This window comes from Coffea arabica, chromosome 4c, assembly GCF_036785885.1.
Source record: "Coffea arabica cultivar ET-39 chromosome 4c, Coffea Arabica ET-39 HiFi, whole genome shotgun sequence".
In the NCBI taxonomy this organism is placed as follows: Eukaryota; Viridiplantae; Streptophyta; class Magnoliopsida; order Gentianales; family Rubiaceae; genus Coffea; species Coffea arabica.
The window spans coordinates 6971766-6993628 of record NC_092316.1 but is presented as its reverse complement, the minus strand read 5'-3'; the positions used below and the strand labels follow the sequence as shown (position 1 = coordinate 6993628).

The window sequence follows — 21863 nt, the reverse complement described above, 5'->3', positions numbered from 1 at the left end:
TTTGTTTACTGGCTTATTATTAATTTACTTTTGCAATTCAATTCTAATTTAGTTTTTTGTGATATATTTTACCATCGAAGAAGATTAAACTATTTAACTAATAATCACATGTATCCGATTTTTTTTTACCTTTAATAATTTTTTTTTATAAGAAAGACAAATAGAACTTTATTAATGAAATTGTTAGAAATCGACTAGCACATATTACTTGATAAAATTTGAACAAAATTTCAAAGAGATTCCAAATTTGGGATAATTTGTTTGATCATTTAAAACTTTAGCAATGGAATTTACAACAACTTCATTTGTGGCAAAATTACTAAATTCATATATAGTTTCACCATTTTAAGCCTTCCATAAGTAAATTTGATTGCATTTGCTAGCTTCTATCTTTTATTCTTTCAATTTTTCTATCTTAGGGTTTGTTTGGATTGTAAGTTATTTGGGATATTTTTACTGTAGCACTTTTTGTGATGTGATGTATGTGAGATAAAAAAGTAATCGGAAAGATAAAAAAGGTGTATTGGAAATTGTAATGATGATGTAAGTAAATAAAATTGAAGAAATAATGCTCAATCCAAACAAACCCTTAGTTTAGTTGTGTGCTAAATTAATTCCACATCATATAGTCTATTATGTAATCTTTATTGATGGATACAAGAACCAAAATATTTTAGTCCATTAATTCCAAAATTTTTCTTGTCCATGATATTAGATCAAATTTTTGTTTGGTAAGAGAAGAAAAAGAATGGTCAAGAAAAGAGGTGCCACCAAATTTTCTTCAAGAAAACAGTGATCACCAGGATATAATGCATGTATGTGAAAATTTGATCCAAATAAAGAAAAGGTATGAATCACATGATTGTCGATTCTTGACTCTGTTTTTTTTTTTTTTTTTGAAAAGTTTCTTGACTCTGTTCATTCCTCCTTCCAACTTTAATATGTGAGGAGGAATAGGAGATTATTTATATCTCCAAAATGACACTAAAAATTGTAGAAGAACTTGGTAATATGTATAGAGTAAATCTTATATACACTGACAGTGTATATTTATCACCATTTGATTCATCAAACATATGCGAAAATTGGATTTCAAATTCAAATTTTGCATAGTTATCATTTATCTAATACTAATGTTGTATACACTGTTAGTGTATGAAATATTTCATCTTACGCTATATTTGTGAATTGTATTGCCACCATGAAGTACATAAATTAACGACCCAAATCTTTTTTTTTTTTATTCCCGATTCAAGGTAGATGTTAAACCTCACACCGGAAAGGAATAAGGAAAAGATTTGAGAGTCAAATTTAAGAACTTGTGATTGCTTGTGTTTCGACCAACATAGTTGAATCTTGTAAACTACAACTTAAGTTCACTTCAAATTTAATGTTTTGTTGAATTTATGTTCCATATTTTCAAATAAGAAGTTTCAATCACAAAATTAGGATTTACTTTTTCCAAATTATGTTAGATGGATGTTATACTTTCCAAGTGAGTTTTTTTTTTTTTTTTGTCATTTGTTATTTATCTACTCTACTTCTACTCTATCATAATCTAGAGAGAGATTCATCTAGGGAGAGATCCAACTAAACCTATAGAGGAGTGAATGGGGACCGAACCACTATTGAACGACCCACGGGTGCACTACGCACCCGTATAGATTTGAAAAAATCATATATTGTGGTAAATATTGAGAGATAAAGTTTAAATTCTTGATCTCTCACCTACAAAGACTTAAAGTCATTGGTGATGACCACCAGTCCAAGTGGCTGGCTAGTGGTTAAGTGAGTTTTAGTTGATTAGCATCGAACATTACCTATTATTTATTACATCATTTTTTTTCCTTCAAATGGCAATATTTGTAAGCGTTGACGAATTATCATTTCTAGCTAAACTATAAGCATATAGCAAGCATTACGAGGACGAACCATGCATGCATACACAGTCCAAAGAACAATAGTTGGTGCTGAAACAAGATTGTCAAAATCAAGACAAAAATGCATTGCACAGAATAGTTCAGTCTGGCACATCATTTAGGTCAGAAAAAAAAATCTTTTTATTTTCAAGCTATAGTATATGATTAGTGGAAGATTAGCTAACGACGAAACAAGACAAGTGTGATTATATTGGGTAATATTTGCTAATCATTCGAGCATAAAACCAAAAAAAAAAAAAAGAGTAAAAAAGGAGGCTTCGGAGCGGCTATCACGTGAGAGTGAACCAAGAGCTCATTAGATGACTTCCCCTACAGTTTACCCGTTGACTCCAAAAGAAGATTAACAAAATTGAAGCTATGATTAGTGCACAGATCCCGATTAATTATGCTATTTATAGTTGTAATTTACTGCTGCAGATGTTGTTGGAGGTTTTTAACGCAAGAAGAAGCGGATTGGTCGCTTTTTTAACGTTTTCCCAGATGGAAAAGCGAGAGAGCAGAGAGGATGTTGGTGGTAAAGGAAGAAAAGTCACGTGCATGGCTGAGACCCCTTTGCCGCTCCTCACTCCCCAGTCTCCTCCTGTGTATCCTGCTTCCTGGTCTCTTCTCTTCCGTTCTCTGCTGTTATGAGTTATGACCTTTCGGGTTTCAGCTGTACCGGGAAACGCGGGGCCTCCAATGCCCGAACTCCCCATGTGCTCTCACTACAGAGATTCTTGCCCTTTCCCAAACACACATGTACCATGAATTTATCTACTAGCACTATCATGTATGTGGAAACAAAAATATTCCACATTATGTCCTTACTTGAGCTTCATTTGAGGATGATATTAATCTTAATTTTTGCTTAAAAAAGTTTTTTGTACAAGTTTGGGGAATTGTGTTCACAAAGTGGTATGGTTTAGGGAATGTACCCATTAATGGGTACTTAATAGTAGAAGATTTGAGCTTAATTCTATAAATAAACTCAGTTATAATTTATTGTATTCTTAATTACTTAATATGCACCCTCCTTATCGTTTGCGGTAGATTTTGAGCAAGTTCATTGTAAAAGTTGGAAAGTCATTATTATAGAAAATCAGGGTCAAGAATAGTTACTCTTGGATGTATTTTCTAGATTCTTTCGTTCAACTATTGAAGAAATCTAAAATGCAGATGAAAAAAAATAGGAAAAATAGTTCAAAACGTCCCTCACATTTTGCAAAATAACTTTTTTCGTCCCTTACTTTTAAAAATGTAATTTTACGTCCCTTACAAATTCGGATTGATCAAATTTAGTCCCTACTTAGGTTTCCGACTAGTTTTTGGTCGGAATTCACCACGTGCCTTGCACGTGATCATATTTTAAGGACAAAAATTTCATTTTGAAAAATGTGAGGATGAAAAAATTTATTTTTTGAAATATGAGGAACGAAACAATTCATTTTGTAAAATGTTGGGGACGAAAAAATTCATTTTGTGAAATATGAGGGACTATGAATCAAATTATGTAAAAATTTGATTTGACAATTTTGCCCTTAAAAAATGATCACATGCAAGTCACGTGGTGGATTCCGGACAAAAACTAGCCAAAACCTAGATAGGGATCAAATTTGGTCAATATGAATTTGTAAGGGACGTAAAATTATACTTTTAAAAGTGAGGGACGAAAAAAGTCATCTTGTAAAATGTGAGAAACGTTTTGAACGATTTTTCCAAAAAAATGATCGAGGTCGTGAAAAAAAATAATAGTAACTTAAAATCAGGTAAAGTAATCAAACAAGAACACGCTCTATACTACGAGTTTTGAGGTTTAAGCACTGAACCAACCGTCGCCCCGTTCACAAGAACACCGCTACTCCACGAAGGAAAGAGAGAAAATAAGGAACAATAAAAAGATCGAATTCAATATCCAATGCAATGTGGGATTTCATCCAGCATCCAATATTTAATTGAAACTATATATGGTTAAAGTACATTTGTGTCAATTAATATAGGCACGAATCTTTTATCTTAGTGAAGCAAAGCATGCTTCAAAACTGGTAGTTTATATTAGCTCCGACAATCAAGGCAGCCATTCACATTAAGGTGCGTCGTTACAACCGAACAGGTTGGCATAATATGGTGTCGTCTTTTCTCAATATCATTTCTTGAATAAGATTATAAAGTTAGGCTCAAGAACATGGCCATCCATGCACACACAGGTTGTGCCATGATTCATTAACATTATTAATACCTTCTCTTTTTCTCACTTTTCTCTCCAATTTGGACACATCTGTGCATGCTTTGCAATATTCTTTGGAACCCTAATCCCTCATCGCTCATTAGATCATCTTTTGGCTTCTTTGATTAATTTATTAGGGTTTGAAACAGTATAGACTATAGAATAATGTTTAGGAACATGCACCGCAATTTGGCACGTAAAGAGCTGAGCAGCATGGTACAAGCAATAGGATTATGGTGCTGTATATCAAGTCATGTGATATCAACAAAGCCTTGTTCCATTGCAACATTGATCGGGATTGGACACCTTAATTAGACACTTTATTTTCTTTCATTTTTTTTAACTAAATTTGTAAAACCTAAAAAATAAAAAGCTTTGGCATTACCTTGATGTTATGGATCGGGATTGAAATATCTGCTGCTTTACAATAACAACCCTCCTCTAGAAAATGTTTATTATGTAACGAAATATGACCAGTGGTACCTAGGGCTGCAAACGAGCCGAGCCGAGTCGAGCTTTGGCCTTATCGAGTCGAGTCTTGACTTAATTTCATCAAATTCGAACTCGAGCTCGAGCTCGACGAGCTGGTAATTTTCAAGCTCGAGCTCAAAAAAAATAAAAAATAATTATTTTATTTTTAAAAAAATAAATAAAATAATATTTTTACTTAATAAATAATAAAATATTAAGGATATTTATGTAATTTTACTATTAAAAATAAAAATTTTAAAAAATAAATATATATATACTCGAGCTCGCGAGCCGGCTCGCGAACTAACGAGTTTAATGTTTTAAGCTCGAGCTCGAACTCGACTCTGGCTCGACCAGCTCGAGCTCGATATTGATCAAGCTCGAGTCGAGCTTGAATCGAGCCGCTCGCGAGCGGCTCGCAAGCGGCTCGATTCATTTGCACCCCTAGTGGTAACTCAAGAATCTGCCGTCTTTGACTTGTATGATGTACTACATCTTTTCGGTAATTGCATTTTCTAGGTTTCATCATTAAGTTAACTTAAATTGAGACATTCTTTGAAGAGATTTGGCTTTGTTTGGATAGTTTCCATTTTTTAAAACATTATTTTGGTGCATCATAAATACGTTCGTTAATTATCTCTTTATCTCGCATACATTACATCTCAAAAAATGTTACAGCATTATTCTAAAAACTCTTTCAAAATAAAATAATTTTTTGATTCAAAAAATTTCTACGATACCATATTTGTGTATGTGGGTGTACAAGCAGTTTTGTGTTCCCGAACAATCAGTTGTAGAAATCTTTTTTTTTTTAAAAAAAATTCCTATTTCTTCTCTAAAATGGTGTTTTGCCATCCTAAGGCTTTCATTTTACAAGTTGGGATGTACATACAGTAATGGTCGTCACTGCTCTTACATGCTTTAAAGAAATCCTGCACTCAAAAATAGTTATATCCTTTTTGGACAAAAATTTATCTTAATTAACCTCATTCTTAGCATACACTAATAAATTTATACCAGTCTTATTCTATGGAAATTTTCAAACAATTCTCCAACAGAGACATATAAATGATGAAATAATATAGTAATAAAATGAATTGAATGATTCAAGAGAAAATAAATAAATAAAAGATCTCGAATTTAAATCTATCACTACTTACACCTAAAAAAAAATATTGTGCGAGGCAGTGACCTTCAATTTCGTCGTGTGATCACATAGACCCAAGAAAAGTGGGGGTGGGGGCCAGCGGAGTTTGACCCAGCAACTCACGTGCAATTCCACAAACGACATGTAACAACAGTAACACAGTACACACTTTGGCCGGGCCAACTAACACCCCCAGCTATTTTTCTCCTTTGGGGTCCCCCTCCTCCAATAGCTTCAAGCCCACCATACAAAACTTATACTGCTGACTCCTTAGGGTCGGGTTTCTGCAACTTACTTCATTTGAATTTTGTACTTGAACTTGTTGCACTGGTCGCTGATAGTGTCTCATTCACGGGTATAAGTAGGGTTGCGGTAAGTTACTTTAGTTCCCGATTGGAGTTACGGTGACTATGTTTGAATAGCAAATTTTTTAAAAAAAAATTATTCGCTTGCATTATAAACATATTTTTTAATTCTTTTTTTTTTAATTTTTAATCATCTTTTTATCTCATATACATCACATCACAAAAAATATCACAGAAATTATTTCAAATAATTATTTGGAATAATACTCTATCCAAACAAAACGATGATTTATAAAGAAACACTTTTGACGCAAATACTTTAAACAAAAAAAGTGCCTACAAATTACTAAATACCGGGCTCCTTGAATTCCAGAAAATTAGTTGCCAAAAACCCTAAAAGACTTTTACTACTTCATACTGTTTTTTTTTTTGGTAAATGCACCGCAACTCCAAACCGTGCCTAAGCGTCTTAACTCTCAAGTTTAACTTTCACTTAGGTAAATTTTTTATTACTAGTTTGATCCACCATTGTTGGGTAAAATATTGTAATGTTGTTGAATTATATGAGTATCATACTTTTGCTAATACCTCATACCACCGTTGCGAGTTAACTGTAATCTCAAAAAAAAAAAATAATTTGGCAAATGGTGGACACTTGTTAAGAGTGTTAAATTTTCCCAAAAATGAAATTAATTTGTAAAGATATCTAAAAACAAGGGTGTAATAATTACAAATATTGTACATCCATATACTAAGATAAGTGTAATTTAGGTGTATTAACGAAGCGTTCAGTAGAAATTATTAGAGAAAATCTAGTAAAAATTACTCAATATTTGAAGCTCATGAATATTCATTTTAATTGAATTTAAAAAAAAAAAAAAAAAAACTTCTAGTGTTTGCCGACTTGTTGGCTCCTTAGGTGTAAATTTTAGTAGATTTCGACTTGTTGGCTCCTTGGGTGGAAGTTCGTTCACCTTGAAGAGTAATAGAGCCAATATTAATCGTGGAATTCAAGGACGTCAAGAAGGTAAACCATGGTTTGAATATTTGACTAAACATCTTCCAGCTAAATACGGGTGCTCCCGCCGTCGGTTTTGGTTAAAGATCATCAAATTGCACGTTGACAAAGACCTTCTAAATCGTCGTTGGTTGGTCGGTGCTTTGCCTAATGCATCAACAACAAAATTAAAAGCACAAGTACTTTCTGGTTTACACAAAAGAGGTTGACAAGACTCAACTCTCATGATGAATGCCAATACGTGATCAGTGAATTGAGAGGGATGTTTGATCAGCTACTTTCAATCGTGATAGTATAAAGTGCATTAAGCGGCCTTTTCGTTAAAAAAATATATATATAATTAATTTTTTATGCACTGTCAATGTAAAAATTTCATACATTAATGAGATTAAACTGCATGTCACATAATTTTAATTCAATTTCAAAATTCATTTTTATGTTCTCGTGATATACATCTGCGCCTGTTAGCATAAAAACTCTTAACGTACACTTTCGGTGTATACAAACTTAATTCAGCAAAGAAAAATCTACCCCACTGCAAAGTGGTAAAGATTGTCTTTGGGGACTTGTTCATCTGCTTGGCATTGTTGATTAGTTGTCACTCTTGATTTGAGAGGGTATTAGCACGAAGAAACACAAAATTATTCAATGAGAAGATACAGGAAAGCCACTCAACATTACTCTTTATCCAGGCATATCAGTCGAGACTTTTGATTGTTTAAGCAACCATAAGATATCAATATATTTGGCAAGCAATAAGTAAGCTTGGAAACGTACAAACGGCAACTTCAACAGCTATTATATTTATGTATGTTTATATGCACTAACCTGACTTTGAAAAACAAATGACAATGAAAGTATTAGGTTCCAATACATTAAGACAGCACATTAGGTTCATGAACGGTACTTGTATATTAGCTTTTTTCCTTGATGTTCTACTTTTAAGCAATAATAGCTCGTGAGGAAACAACTAATGGGGAAGACTTGTTCCCGCACACACCCAAGATCATGCAATCTTGTTCACAAATTGTTTAAGCAATATATCAGTTCAGCACGGCGGCCAAGTTCAACAACTTTGATGTAGCTAGTCGCCAAGCTTTTTGTTACGAACATTTTACCTTGACTTCGAAAACAACATGTCAAAATTCCACCGCTTTATCTAATTTGTACTGCTACTACTATATAATAATTCTCAATAGATCCCTGTGAAGGCAATTACATGATTCTACTAATAATTACTATAAATCATTTCCGTGTTGAAATCATAGCAAGTGTAACACTCCCTCTCGATCCCATTTTGATAGTTATAGTTTTTTTTTTTCACACAGTTTAAGAAAAAATAATTAATTTTCTTGAAAAAACAAATTTAGATTACTACTCCCTCTGTTCCTTATTAGATGGCCTGAATAACTAATTCTCTTAGATTAAGAAAGTTGGTTATTTTCTAAAAGTCAACAAAAGTTTAACTTTACTTCTCAAAATTACCCTTTATCTCTCTTCATCTCTTCAACTACTTTTATTGTTAATGCTACAAATACTGCATTTAATTATTTAGAGTTCCAATTCAAGAAAGTTGAAAGGGTAAGCAAGGGTAAATTTGGAAAAAAGTTCATAAATGCTTTCTTGATATCATAAAATGACAGATAAAAAGAAACAATGGATTAGGACATCTAATAAGGAACGGAGGGAGTATTTTTCTAAAATATCTTACATTAAATAAAGTTGGCTTTTCATATATCTTTTGTTTTGGAAAATCTAAATGCATTAAATGGGGTAGGTTATATTCATTACTAACAATCTATATTAAATAAGGTAGTTTGAAGTAATAACAACTTACATTAAATAAGGGTATTTTAGAGAAATTAAAAGACAATTACATTCTTCAATTGGAGAGTAGACTACGATTTGTGACAGACGAAAAAGGAAAACAGGACTGTTAAAGTGGGATGGAGGGAGTAATTTCATAGGTTGAGTCTACAAGCACTAGTAAATAATTTTCTTTAGTAGTCTGTTTGAATTGCTATTTTAAGAGTTTTTATTAAAAAAAAATGTATTATAACGATTTGATGTATGTCAAGTAAAAAAATAATTAAAAATATATTCACGAAGAATGTAAAAATTTTTGTGTAATAAAAAAACAATTGGAGGCTAGTACCCGGAGATGCAATCATTTGATCAAGTGAGTGAGACTTGATGCGTTGTTTCAAAAGATGATTAATAAACAATCAATTTAAGAAACTTCCCTGTAACAAGGACATTCCCTGCTTAGGGTATCAATTTAGGGATCAGTTAACAATCAATTTCCCTTCATTGTGCCTTGGGATTAGGATAATACAGAAGCTCTCGCTCTCCTTACTTTATTTAATCAAATCAAAGCTGAGGAGTGAGAGATGGAGACTAAAATAATACTCGTACTACTAAGTTAGGGGTACACGTGGCCGATAGTCCGTGGAAGACGGGGAAAGTCACGTGATAAAAAATGTCTGCCTACCACATCGCCCGCCTCCCGAATCACGTGGCCACCTCAGGGAGAGATGCGGTGGTCCCAACTTCCATTATACGCGATCCAGTTTTGTTGAATATAAAAAATCAAAGAAGGGATTTGTGACTTTGGGGTCCCCTCTCAGCCTTGATTATCAAGTCATTAATTTATACACAGTCCGATATTAAAAAAATTACTACTAGTTCGAGCTTGGAATCCATTAATTGGATCCACAACTTTGCATTATTCTACAATGAGGAAAGCCAAGAAGTAGAGATTGAAAGATCATGGATAAATAAAATGTTAGGCGGTGGTTTGTGCCTTCCTCCATCAAGACCTTGGGAGGTGACGCAAAGGTATTGGTCTGCATGTATGGTATAAATATGATTTAGCTACGAGTCATAAAGAAACCATTCATAGGATTTTGCCCATTTTTTCTTGTGTAGAGGGTGGTTGTTCCGTAATCATCTTTACCATTGTCTTTTCTCTCTCTCTCTCTCTTCCTCTTTTTCTTTTTTTTTTTACTAAAAGAATTAGAAAGTATTGTATGATCAAATAGAAAGAAAGTAATTTGGTACGCTGGTCATCTAGGAGATGAAAACTTATAGCCTTAGTTAGAATTCCATTTATTGGAAGACTTGGTCTTGCTTGTAGTTTTCTAAAGAAGAATTTGTTGTCCAATCACCTTTTTATCTCATAAACATCAAATTATTACAGTACATTTTTTCTATAAAAATTTTAAAAAAATAGTATTCCAATCGGGTTCTGAAATTTCAAGTATCAACTTTTGTTGCGAAACGATTAAAGTTTCATTGGTTAAAGTTGATTGACAAATTGTAGGTTATGATATCAATCTTGCAATCGTGTGTAATATACGTTTGTCGAAATGAACGAGGCTTGGAGCGAGGTTGATAGAAGATGGGAAAGTCACTTTTCAAACGTAGTTCTTCACTTGCTCTCACCAATTGAATTAAATTCCACAGCATTCACACGAACGGAGTAAGATGATAATCATAAAGCTAGTGGAGGGAGAATATACCTCATATCTGTCTGTACCCCCAATTCAAATCTGCCACAGTTTTTGCACTTCATACTTTAATTTCCCAATAGGACTGGTGAAATATGGTGAGAAAATTTTGAGGGATATTTCTGAAGATGGATGGCATGTGATCCTGGATGGACTGATCTTTGTGATGGATACTTCTGCTTACTTATAAAATTGATGTGACGGGTCCAAAATAAGAGATAGGGTGGGTAGAGAAGGGAAAAGGGGAGGATGGAATTATTAATTGCCCGGGAATTTAATTCCAAAATAGCAAAAATTGAAAAAAGAGAGAGAGAGAGAGAGAGAGAGAGAGAGGGAATTACGTGGATACATAAGCAACGCACGTGAGCTCAGAGAAGCAACCAGCCGCTCACGTGCGCCCATCCCCTGCCGTTCATCTGCCATACTACTTGCCGGCTCGCGTGCGGTGGGGACCGCTTCCACTTCCGCTTCCGCCACCCCCCCGCTTCCTCTCTCTTGTCTTTGCATTTCCTGCGCTCACTGCTAACGGAACGGCGATGGTCTACCGGCTGTGTTTGTATTGTGGTAACGGCGTTAACTCTTTTTTTAAGTCGTTAATGTTGGTTATAGCGAAGGAATGAAATGACAAAAATGTCCCTAACCAGGAAGGGCCCATGAGTCCCGTTCGATGAAAGTTTCCTCGGATATGTTGCTGGAAAAAAACAAAATATACTTCTTAAGAAGTAGAGTAGTGATGGTGTCTTTTTCTTATCAAAAAATATGAAATGATCAATTCACACAATGTGGCACGTAGTGTACCAATGTCAACATCCTACTAAATGAGTAAGAAGAGTTCTTAGTATTTACTAGCCAGAAAATAGTGAAAATTGATTTTATTTATGTAATTAAATGTGATTAATATTAATGCATCATGTATCACATTATGAAAACATGAAATTTTAATAATGAAAACATGAAATTTGGCTCTTTTTTCGTGAATTCTCTCTCAATTTCTCACGACGCACATGTAGATGTATGACATTTATTTTTATTCATTAGGAAGGAACATGATGATCATTTTAAGTTGGATTAATCCTAACTTTTATTAATAAATAACAAAATGTCATGTATCAAGATGTGCATGCTGAGTAACAGAGAGATTTCACAGGAAAGGAGTCAAATCCGAAAACACGGACTACAAATATAAAGGTTTGATCTTTGGATGCAAGTTATGGACAAAGTCTTCATGAAGGTCTCACTCCAAACACATATAGCTCGAGATATTAAAGGACCAAAGTCACCAAATTGAACAATGACAAAGCTAGCCATTTGGTCCGGTGGTCATCACCCTCTTTGGTGATACTGGAGGTCAGGGATTCTACCCTTGCCTCCCTCATGTTTGTCACAATATATAGCTGGTCTTAGTTGACCATCTTTCATTACCCCATTTCCCTTAGATTAAGCTAGATTAGGTTATAGGATACCTACCGTTGCCGATAAAAAAAAAAAAAAAAAAAGACAAAGCTAATGACAAGTTAGAATAAATTCATATAATGATCTCTGGAAGTGTCTGGTCTGCAAAGAATAAATAACAGCTGTTACTTCTTCGAGTTGATTTTCGTGGCAAATATAAAAAGAATGATACATGAGCATGTGTGTGACGTGTCTAAATATTCTTCACAAATTCCATTTCCACTGCAGAACTTTTTTCTTTTTGTTCTGTTTTCGTTCTTGTGGAGAATCCCATGGCAGTATCTATTTGCAGAGTTTAAACCTTAATACTATTTGTGAAATGCATTTGAAGTAGCTAGCTGCTCCTTTGTTTTTTCCTGGTAAAAATATGAAAATAGGAGCGCTCTTAATTTATCCGCTAAAGAATACACGAAGCTTGTACGTTCAATCACTTCCCCTTACCATGGTAGTTTAATAAAAAAAAAAAAAAAAAAATTTTGGGTTGTTGATGAATTTGGGATGGAGTTTTGATCCAAAGCTGGTGCGTTGAAGCATTAAGCTTGTGTTTGAAAAGCCATTCCCCTCCACCCCCAAAATTTCTAAGTTTTCTTGAATATATTTTTCAATCATATTTTTATCTAACGTATATTAAATTATTACAATGTATTTTTCTACAAAAATTTCAAGAAATAACAATCCAAATGGGAATCGAAGAACCTTTTGATTCGAAAAAGATCATCATACCATTCGACTTATCTTTGAGCTACGTTTGTTGATATGCGTGTGAGGAGGACAAGGATTTTATTAGTGCCTTCTTGGTACACTAAATCATTACAGAAATGAAGAGATGGCATTTAGAACTCTTCTGATTGTATCATCCAACTTTGTACAAAAGTGATAAATTACTACAGAAGTCACTTAGGAAAACTGGTTTGATACTTTACAATAATGGAATCTTTGATACTGGATTTTCCTTACAATCGCCAAACTAGTCCCAAAGCTACTGTCGAATGTTTTGTTTTTGGTAAACATCGACAAAATCTTTTGTCTCCAATAAAAATGGTTTGGCCAAGCCTACCACCGAGTTAAGTGTCCAGGTTATAGAGCTCCGAAATCATGGTCCTGTTTAGCAAATGAGTTTTTTGAGTGTTTGTCTAAAATTTTACTGTAGTTTATTATAGAAATTGTAGAAAATTTTTTTTAAAGTGTGTAAATTTTTAGATATTTTGAAATATATAATTTAAAAATTTTAAAAATTTTTTTAAAATTATTGTAACTAAAATTATTCAAAAATTTGTTGTCAAACGGGCCGTGTCTAGTTCAACTTTATGAACAAGAGCAGCCCTACCTCCTCTTTAAAGATATTTGCGTTAAGAAAGGACTAGCTACTAATTTTCTTGCAATTGAAGATCAATGAGGAAGAAAATTTTCTGAACTAATTGTGCATCTTCTTTTCCTACAAAGATGACGATAAAGTTTCACAAGCGAAAGGATATATAAATCTCGTTGCTATAAATGCAAGGTTATTTTTATTATGTGCCCTCACAGCATTAAACAAGCACACAAAACATAGACGGTGAGTCTACTGTAAATTTCAAATAAACTTTTTCACAAGCTTTAGCTCAAGAAATTTTAAACTTTTGCAAACAACTAAGTACTTGACTAACCACTGAGCTTACCACCTCTCCTGGTAGGGTGGGAGGTCAAGGGTTCCAAATTGTCTGTCCCTCATGGGCAATTCGGTTGGTCTCAACAAGCCTCCTTAATAACTGGTGTTCAGTGCCTGCAAGGATCCAAATCCTGTAATTATCGTGTTCAGGGGATGGGGCCTCTTCTCCCGGGTCGGAATGAGATTAGTTGAGCCCCGTAAGGATTGATCTGGACATCCACTCCGTTAGCAAAAAAAAAAAAAAAAAAAAGTACTTGACTCACTTTTTATCCCGTGCCTTAAATAAAAGAACCCTAAATATTAATCTACTTTGCTAATTACTCCAAATACTTGTTTAACATATTATCTAGTAAAACACGTTAAAATCAAAACAACAATCCTTTTTGTTTATACTATCAATGCGAGATTGTGTTATGCGAGCGGGATTAGAATCATTAGATGCTCGTCTTATATGCAAAAGGAGAATTTATAATTCAAATAACTATTAGTATGTAATATTTATTACAATGATAACGCAGAAAAGATTGATTAAGAAGTGAATTCAAGGGGAAAAAAATGTAAATGCATATAAGATGCATCTCAATTGTCAATGCAATATGCATCTGTTGATTTTGGTAACAAAAAAGTTGGATTTTGGGACCAAAAACAAAAAAGTTGGATCTGGCATTTTACGTCTCTTGATCTTTGCATTCTCCACCAACGAATGATCTCAACGTGGGGGTGGGGCTAGTTTGAGCAACAAGAGAGAAGGCGAAGACAGTAAAATGGGCCCAAATGACCAAAATATTTGGGGGCCTGAAGGGGGTGGGCTCCACCGACATAGGACCATCATCAAGAAAACCAATGAAGATTGAGGGGACGTGAGGGCACGTGCTTGACGGACTTAATCGGTGCGTCGCTCTCTTTCTCGTGACGGCATCACGTGGGGTTAGGATTAGGGAAATTACGGGACCCACTCCTATTCTTCCTCTTTTTTTTTTTTTCCAAAACGAAAAATATACATATATTAAAAAAACACAAAAAAACAAGAAAAGAAACCCGTCGAAAGCAAGCAAAGGGCAAAGGGCAATAGACGTGGGGGGCCATGTGCAATAGTTGAGTAAATGACGTGTGGTTGATGGGTCATTTGACGTTGTAAAATCCATGCTCACGTGGCAAACTCACGTGCTTCAAGTCTCGTGCCTTTTGGCTGGTCCTTGTAGGAGTAACGTGGTCCCACAACTACTTTGATAATGGTCACCTTTCACCCCCCCCCCCCTTTACCTTTCCTTTGCTAACTTTTGCCTTCTTCTTCTTCTTGCTTTTTCCGGTTTCTTGGTGGGCACCTCCAACTTGGGCCACGAGGTTTTTGTTAGGTCTAACAAATTGATGCTGAGTGAGTTTCTTAACTCTGTCGAGTCAAGTCGATTTCAAGCACTAATTATTAAAGAGACGATTATCAATATTGTTGATTGATTATGTCTCGATAGTCGTTGTTATTGAAATTATTAGAAGGGAGTGCTCTCGCATAACGCGGGTGTTTGGTACTTGTGATTAAAAAAATTTTTTTATTGAACAAATAATAGTAGTATATTTTAGAAAAAAATAGTCATCAAATATAACAAACCTAATCATCATAGTATATTCTAATTGCAACACACACTTTATTTTATCAATACTTTTACAATTTTACCATTCCTAAAAGATCCTTACAAATGTTAGTTGAATATCGCCCAAAAGCAAACATAAGTTGTTTCAGACAAAAGAATATTTTCTAACGGTTAATTATAAAATATGTTAATATGTCTTTTGTGTTAATTGCACAATAAAAATCACACTTCAATTAAACGTGTTTCCGACATCATTTCAATAATTATACCAACATATAAGTTTATATGAGTTGTACTCGATGTAAAAATGGTTGTAAAATAATTCTATATTTCAGAAATACCTGCATAAATTAAAGTTTTAAATGTACCAAAATGAGGGCATTTCGATAAATGTACCTAAACACATGTGTATCCTCAATTGTACCCGTAGTTTTAAAAAAACTACATAATATTTCACATTTCCAAAATATTTCTATCCATGCGGTTGAAATTCAAATTCCCATTTGACCACAACTCATTCATGCAAGGAATTACTTTTGAACTATTTTGGTAGAGACTCTTTTGAGTCCGTCAAGACACTTCATCGATGTCCCTCGTTGTAAGGTCAAAGAGGAGGAAAGGGAGTAGGGAAGTATGTTTTTTGTGGTTGGACTTAGCTTAGATTCATACCCTCATGCTTGAATAAATGACTCTAGACTTTGTGAAAACTTTGATGAGTAGCTGTATGGAGAATTCGTCATTCTAAAGGAATCCAAAACAGCACAACCATTGAAGAATCCAAAACAGCACAACCATTGAACAATGCATACAAAACCGGATCAAGATTGTAGCATGAATTCTATTTTTTTTCTTCTTTTAAATCCATTAGGTTTTTGATCCCTTATATAATAAGCTATAATAGCAAGTGAGGCCTATTTTGGGATGCGGCTGAGGAATGGCATCAATTTCAGTTGGGTCCATTTTTACTTTCACTCACCTATTTGCTTCGTGTGGGTACCTTATCTAAATTTATGTGCCGTGCAAATGAGTAATGGGCCGTGGGGTAACCCAGGCAGTGTGGCCCAAGATTCCAAGCTACTAAACCTAAATGGTGGATGGTGTGTTTTGGATTGGTGTCACTGGGTCCATTTGATAAGCATAATTTGCCAAAAAAAAAAAAAAATCTCAAATATTACTCAACTTTCATAATAAACAAAACTTCTAATTACTTTTTTATATTACATATATATCACATTATAAAAAAATGTTACAATATTATTTGAAATAATTTTTTAAAAAATAATCTCCTGTCCAAACACACCCATTGTCTTTTCCCCTTGTTTGCTCATCGGGTAATTTGATTTTTTGCCCTTCCTTGTTCAAATTGGATTTCTCATTTTGGGGTGCACAATAAACAAATTAACGTCCGATTTTTCATCATAAAAATTATAATACACGCACACATATAAATTTTGACAAATACTCGGTTATTATTTTAAATTCGCATAGGTTCACAGTGTGAAGTGTGATTCTTCAGTGTATACTCAGAAGCAATGAGAACATAAGAATGAAGCCTTACTGGGTCTATATGAATAAGAACACACACACTCACTCTCTCTGGAGATTATGTGAATAACAACTTCATAAAATGGATTAGGGCTAATCGATACTTAAATTAATATCGATTTATTAAAAGTTCATTCCATTTTAATTCGTTAACTGGTCAAGATAAATTTGAATAGCGTTTTATATTTAATAACATTTAAATTCGACAAAAAAGAAATCATTCAATCTTGGTTCGGCAAAATAAATAAACTCAAAATCAAAATTTTAAATTTATTAAAATAATCAAACAAATTTAAACGTCCTAATTGTCTAGCATGATTATGTTGGTTTGCACCTCCAAATTAGGGACTCACAACCGAGTAATCTGGAAATAGTACCCTTGTCATGTTCTGCTCATGTATAAACTTGTCTGCACCTTTTTGGCATCTTCTTATCTTATTGACTTAGTAATTAGAGAGGACTATTTATCAGTACTGCAAAGGGTCAAGTTTGTTGTTCGACAAATCAACTGACAAAGTGACAGATAGTGTGTGTCATGGGAGGTGGCGGGCAACAAGTGGCACTGTCTTAAGTGCCAGGAAAGAGCCCCCAGTCCAACGACCATCCTCCAATTACCACGTATCGTTAATTTTTTTTTTGTTTAATTTCCTTGCGTATTTTGCCCATAGAAAATTTTTTTTCACCCCAACAGTAAATTCGAATCTGGTTACCAATGATCCAGCCCCTATCGGAAATCGTAGCGGAACTTGGACATTTTGTACGACGTCACCTAAAGACTCGAATTTCATGTAGTATAAAAAAATAGTAAAAATAGAAAAAGATCAAAACTACTTCCTGGTTCACTAGATTCATTTTGATGTTCTAGCTTGTTGAAAGAAAATGGAGTATATTTTCATTGATATTTTATTGAATCTGTTCATAAATTTTTTTAGAAAAAGATGTATAATATACAATCATTGAAAAATGTACTCCAATAATATGGGTAGAATGGATAATCTTTAAAGTACTAGTGGTAGTAAATTACTTTTTGCTTATTTGAATAAAAAAGATAAGAGGGTGCAGACTTATCTGGAATGGAGTTTTTACCGCCAGTCTGTAGTTTTTACCGCCACGGTTAAACACGTTCCCACGATGCGGTACCCTTAAAGTACTTGCGTGAAGCTGGTCTACTCCAAATGGGACAAATATAGAGAGAGAAGATCTCAGGTTCTGAAGATTTTGACGACGATAATGATGTTGATGAACAGGAGGATCCCCCGCCGTTGATTTTCCTCGTCGTCTCTTTCTTCAGCGGCCGTGATCATCTTCTCTCTCCTGTGAGCTTTCGCCATTTCCATTACATTCTCCGATTTTCGTCCATAATTTGTTCTTTTCTGTTTTTTCGTTTGGCTCATTTGCTTGATTATTTCCTTTTTTTTTTGGTCAAATGTTTGATGTTCTTGACAGTTATCTGAAGTTTTTGCTCTGTAAAATGTTTAAAAAAAGAAAAGAAAAGAAAAATGAAAGTAGAAGTGTAGAATGATGATTAGAGGACCTCTAAGTTTCCGATCAACTTGAAATTTTGGAAAAATTGAAGTTTTCTTAGGAGATTTGTGCAGGTTTAGAGAAATTTTATCTGCATTGCGAATTATAGTCGAACAATTTTTTAAAAAAATGAACATGAATTGTGAGATCGAGTTAAAATATTGAAAGGAAAATAATGGAAGAGAAAAGGTTAAAAAAGTTTGATTTTCTTTTCTCGAATTTTTTATTCTTAAAACTCCGTATGTTGTTCTCTAACTTTTGAGTAGATCACGTCTTGAAACGAGAGTATATTTAGTATTGTCCTGTTTTTATGTTATGTATTTATTAATGACTCCTTTTGTTCAATTTGATTTTGAAATTTTGATGAAGCTATAAAATATTGTGCGTTACGTGTCTTGATGTAGTTTCCTGTTTTGCTTGTTCTTTTAAAATTGATAAGTAAGAGTCTTGAGATGATATTTATGTCTTCTCTGTATGGAATGCGATTTCTCTTAATACTTGATCCTGTTTCTCCATCCAGGAGCAACAATAGGATGTATCAATTTCGTGAATTCAAATTGTAGTCAATAAGAAGTCAGAAATATCTTCTTACATAATGGATGTGAGTAAGAATTTCTGTTGATCATGAATGCCATGTGGTTGTAACATTTACTAAGCCTTTGAGATACTTATATACCTTGTCATGTATATTATGAAAGTTTATAATATCAAATTAACCCAATAAAAGGAATAACCTCTCTTCATTCTTGTGTCAATGGGAGTTTTTGCCTGGTGTATTCAGTTTCTCTGTCTGTTTGTGTTTCATAATACTGGAAACGCGTTTATGTAAAGGCATCTTGATGCTAAAAAGGTGGTCATTTGCGTATTTGAGTTTTGCATAATTGAATTTCTTTTGCATTGCAGATTTTGGTTCTTTGGGTTGTCATAAACCAAAAGTAAATTCCACTATGTAGCGACCTTCATAATATATATGTAGCTGTGGTGTATATCTTTGTATCTTGAAATACAAGTCTGAAGATGATACAATGTAATATCATAAATGGTAGACTGGTTATGAACCTTGGGTCTAGCTTTACAATCCGTACTCAATTGGCATCTACTTGAGAGAAAAGATCAAGCGCCTCACTGCTGCCTTTAATGCTGAAAATCATGTCTCCAAAGTTGGATGGTCCTGTTCAAGTACAAATGGTTGTTGACATGCTCAGCAACAGCCCTAGCAGTGGTAACTGCCATGGGAATAAGTCAACTGAAGGAAAACTGTCCTTACCCCCTTCCCCGCGCAGGCGTATCTTTGTCCAAACTGAAAGAGGCCATGTTTTGGGAATGGAGCTGGATCGTAGGGACAATGCTAGTATGGTGAAGAAAAGGCTGCAGCTCGCCCTTGATGTTCCCACTGATGGAAGCTCTTTGACATTTGGAGATATGATACTGAACAATGATCTTACAGCTGTTCGAAAGGATTGCCCATTGCTTCTCACCAGAAACATGATGCATAGAAGCTCATCAACTCCATGTCTATCACCTACCGGGAAGGCTGATCAACTAAGAGATAAAAGTGGTATTGTTGAGATTCTTGGTCAGTCTAATTGCTTTGGTAGAACAAGTAAAGTGGTTAAAGAGATTGTAAGGGCTATCAAGAGTGGGGTTGATCCAATTCCTGTCAATAGTGGACTAGGAGGTGTTTATTATTTTCGAAACTGTAAAGGAGAATCTGTTGCCATTGTTAAGCCAACTGATGAGGAGCCTTTTGCGCCAAATAACCCTAAGGGGTTCTCAGGGAAGTCTCTTGGACAGCCTGGCCTTAAGTGGTCTGTGAGGGTTGGAGAAACAGGTTATCGAGAAGTGGCAGCCTATCTTTTGGACTATGATCACTATGCAAATGTGCCTCCTACTGCTCTTGTGAAGGTTTCTCATTCAGTTTTCAACGTAAATGACTGTGTAAATGGGAACAAGCTTCACAATATGGGAGTGGTCAGCAAGATTGCATCTCTTCAGCATTTTGTTCGCCATGACTTTGATGCTAGTGATCTTGGGACCACTAGTTTTCCAGTTTCTGCTGTACATAGGATCGGTATACTAGATGTTAGGATTTTTAACACTGACAGGCATGCAGGAAATCTTCTGGTCAGGAAGCTTGATGGTGTTGGAAAGTTTGGTCAAGTTGAGCTCATCCCCATTGATCATGGCCTTTGCCTGCCAGAAGGTTTGGAGGATCCATATTTTGAATGGATGCACTGGCCACAGGCTTCAATTCCCTTTTCTGAGGAAGAGCTAGAGTACATAAGGAACCTTGATCCTATTCGTGATTGTGAGATGCTGCGTGCTGAGTTGCCCATGATGCGTGAGGCATGTCTTAAGATGTTGGTACTTAGCACTACTTTCCTCAAGGAAGCAACAAAGTTTGGGCTCTGTCTTGCTGAGATTGGTGAGATGATGTCTAGGGAATACAGTGGTCATGGGGAAGAGCCAAGTGAGCTCGAGAGTGTTTGCTTGGAGGCAAGGAGGACACTTAGAGAGGCTTCATTACCTATTGATAATGAATTAAGAGATCAAGAGTATCAGTTTGACATGGATAATGAGGATACAAGTCTTTGCCAAGAAATACAGGAAGACTTACCCCCCAAATTGCCATCTTTGTTACAGCGCAACTCTGTAAATGGCCTGAATGCTGTTTCGAAACTGCAGTTCCTTGGAAAGGAGGATGCTGAGATTCATGATGAGAGAACTTGCACGGACTATTCTGGACATGAGCTGGATCTTAACTATTTTTCTAATGCTGTAAAGCTTTCGAAGTCTCTAAAGAGAATTGACTTGGTGAAAAGTAGCGGGCAGAAACCCAAACTTGCTTGTTTGGCTGGCACTACATGTGCACAAAGAAGAAGTGGCAATGAGTTGCTTCCAATAACAACTGGCTTTGTCAATTCGGCAGACCTAAGTGAGGAAGAATGGATCCTATTTCTTTCTAAATTCCAGGAGCTTCTTGGAGCTGCATTTGCTAATCGTAAATCTTCAAGCATTGCACTGAAACAGAGGCAAAGGCAGGGAACTTCACGCGAGTTTTGAGTAAGTGTCTTGAGATGACCTTTAAACATACTGAATGTATAGTTGTAGTTAGTACAAGATGAAGCAAACCTTTCGAAGCATGTGAGAGCTTGAGATCTGTTTTTTAGGGTTGGATTCTGAGCCTTCACATCAGGAAGCGTTGTAATAGTGATGCGAGAAAAAGATGTAAATAGTTTTGGGATTAGGCATCAACGATCAGCTGGGCATAAGAAACGATCAGCTTGTTGGCTGACTACCATGAAAATTACAGCTATGTATGTATCAGCTTGTTGGCTGGCTTGTTATTCTGCTTGCGTACTTAATCAGACGCGAAGGTCTGGATCGCGGTCCACTTGAGCCAAAATTGCGCTAAACTAGCTGTCTTAACATGTCGGTTGCCATCTATATGCATGGGCATCAGATGCAACCATCAATGGGCTTTGCTACGCACGTTTGAGTTCGATTTCACG

At 35.0% G+C, this 21863-nt stretch overlaps 1 protein-coding gene across 1 annotated transcript; it reads left to right on the top strand.

The window, feature by feature from the left end:
• The first annotated feature begins 17985 nt into the window (after window positions 1–17985).
• Window positions 17986–21698, top strand: LOC113740217 (phosphatidylinositol 4-kinase gamma 7-like). The gene is made up of 2 exons (XM_027267753.2): window positions 17986–18143; window positions 19255–21698. The coding sequence occupies exon 2, from the start codon at window positions 19489–19491 to the stop codon at window positions 21412–21414; it is 1926 nt and encodes a 641-aa protein (XP_027123554.1). The 5' UTR covers window positions 17986–18143; window positions 19255–19488; the 3' UTR covers window positions 21415–21698.
• The last annotated feature ends 165 nt before the right edge of the window (window positions 21699–21863 follow it).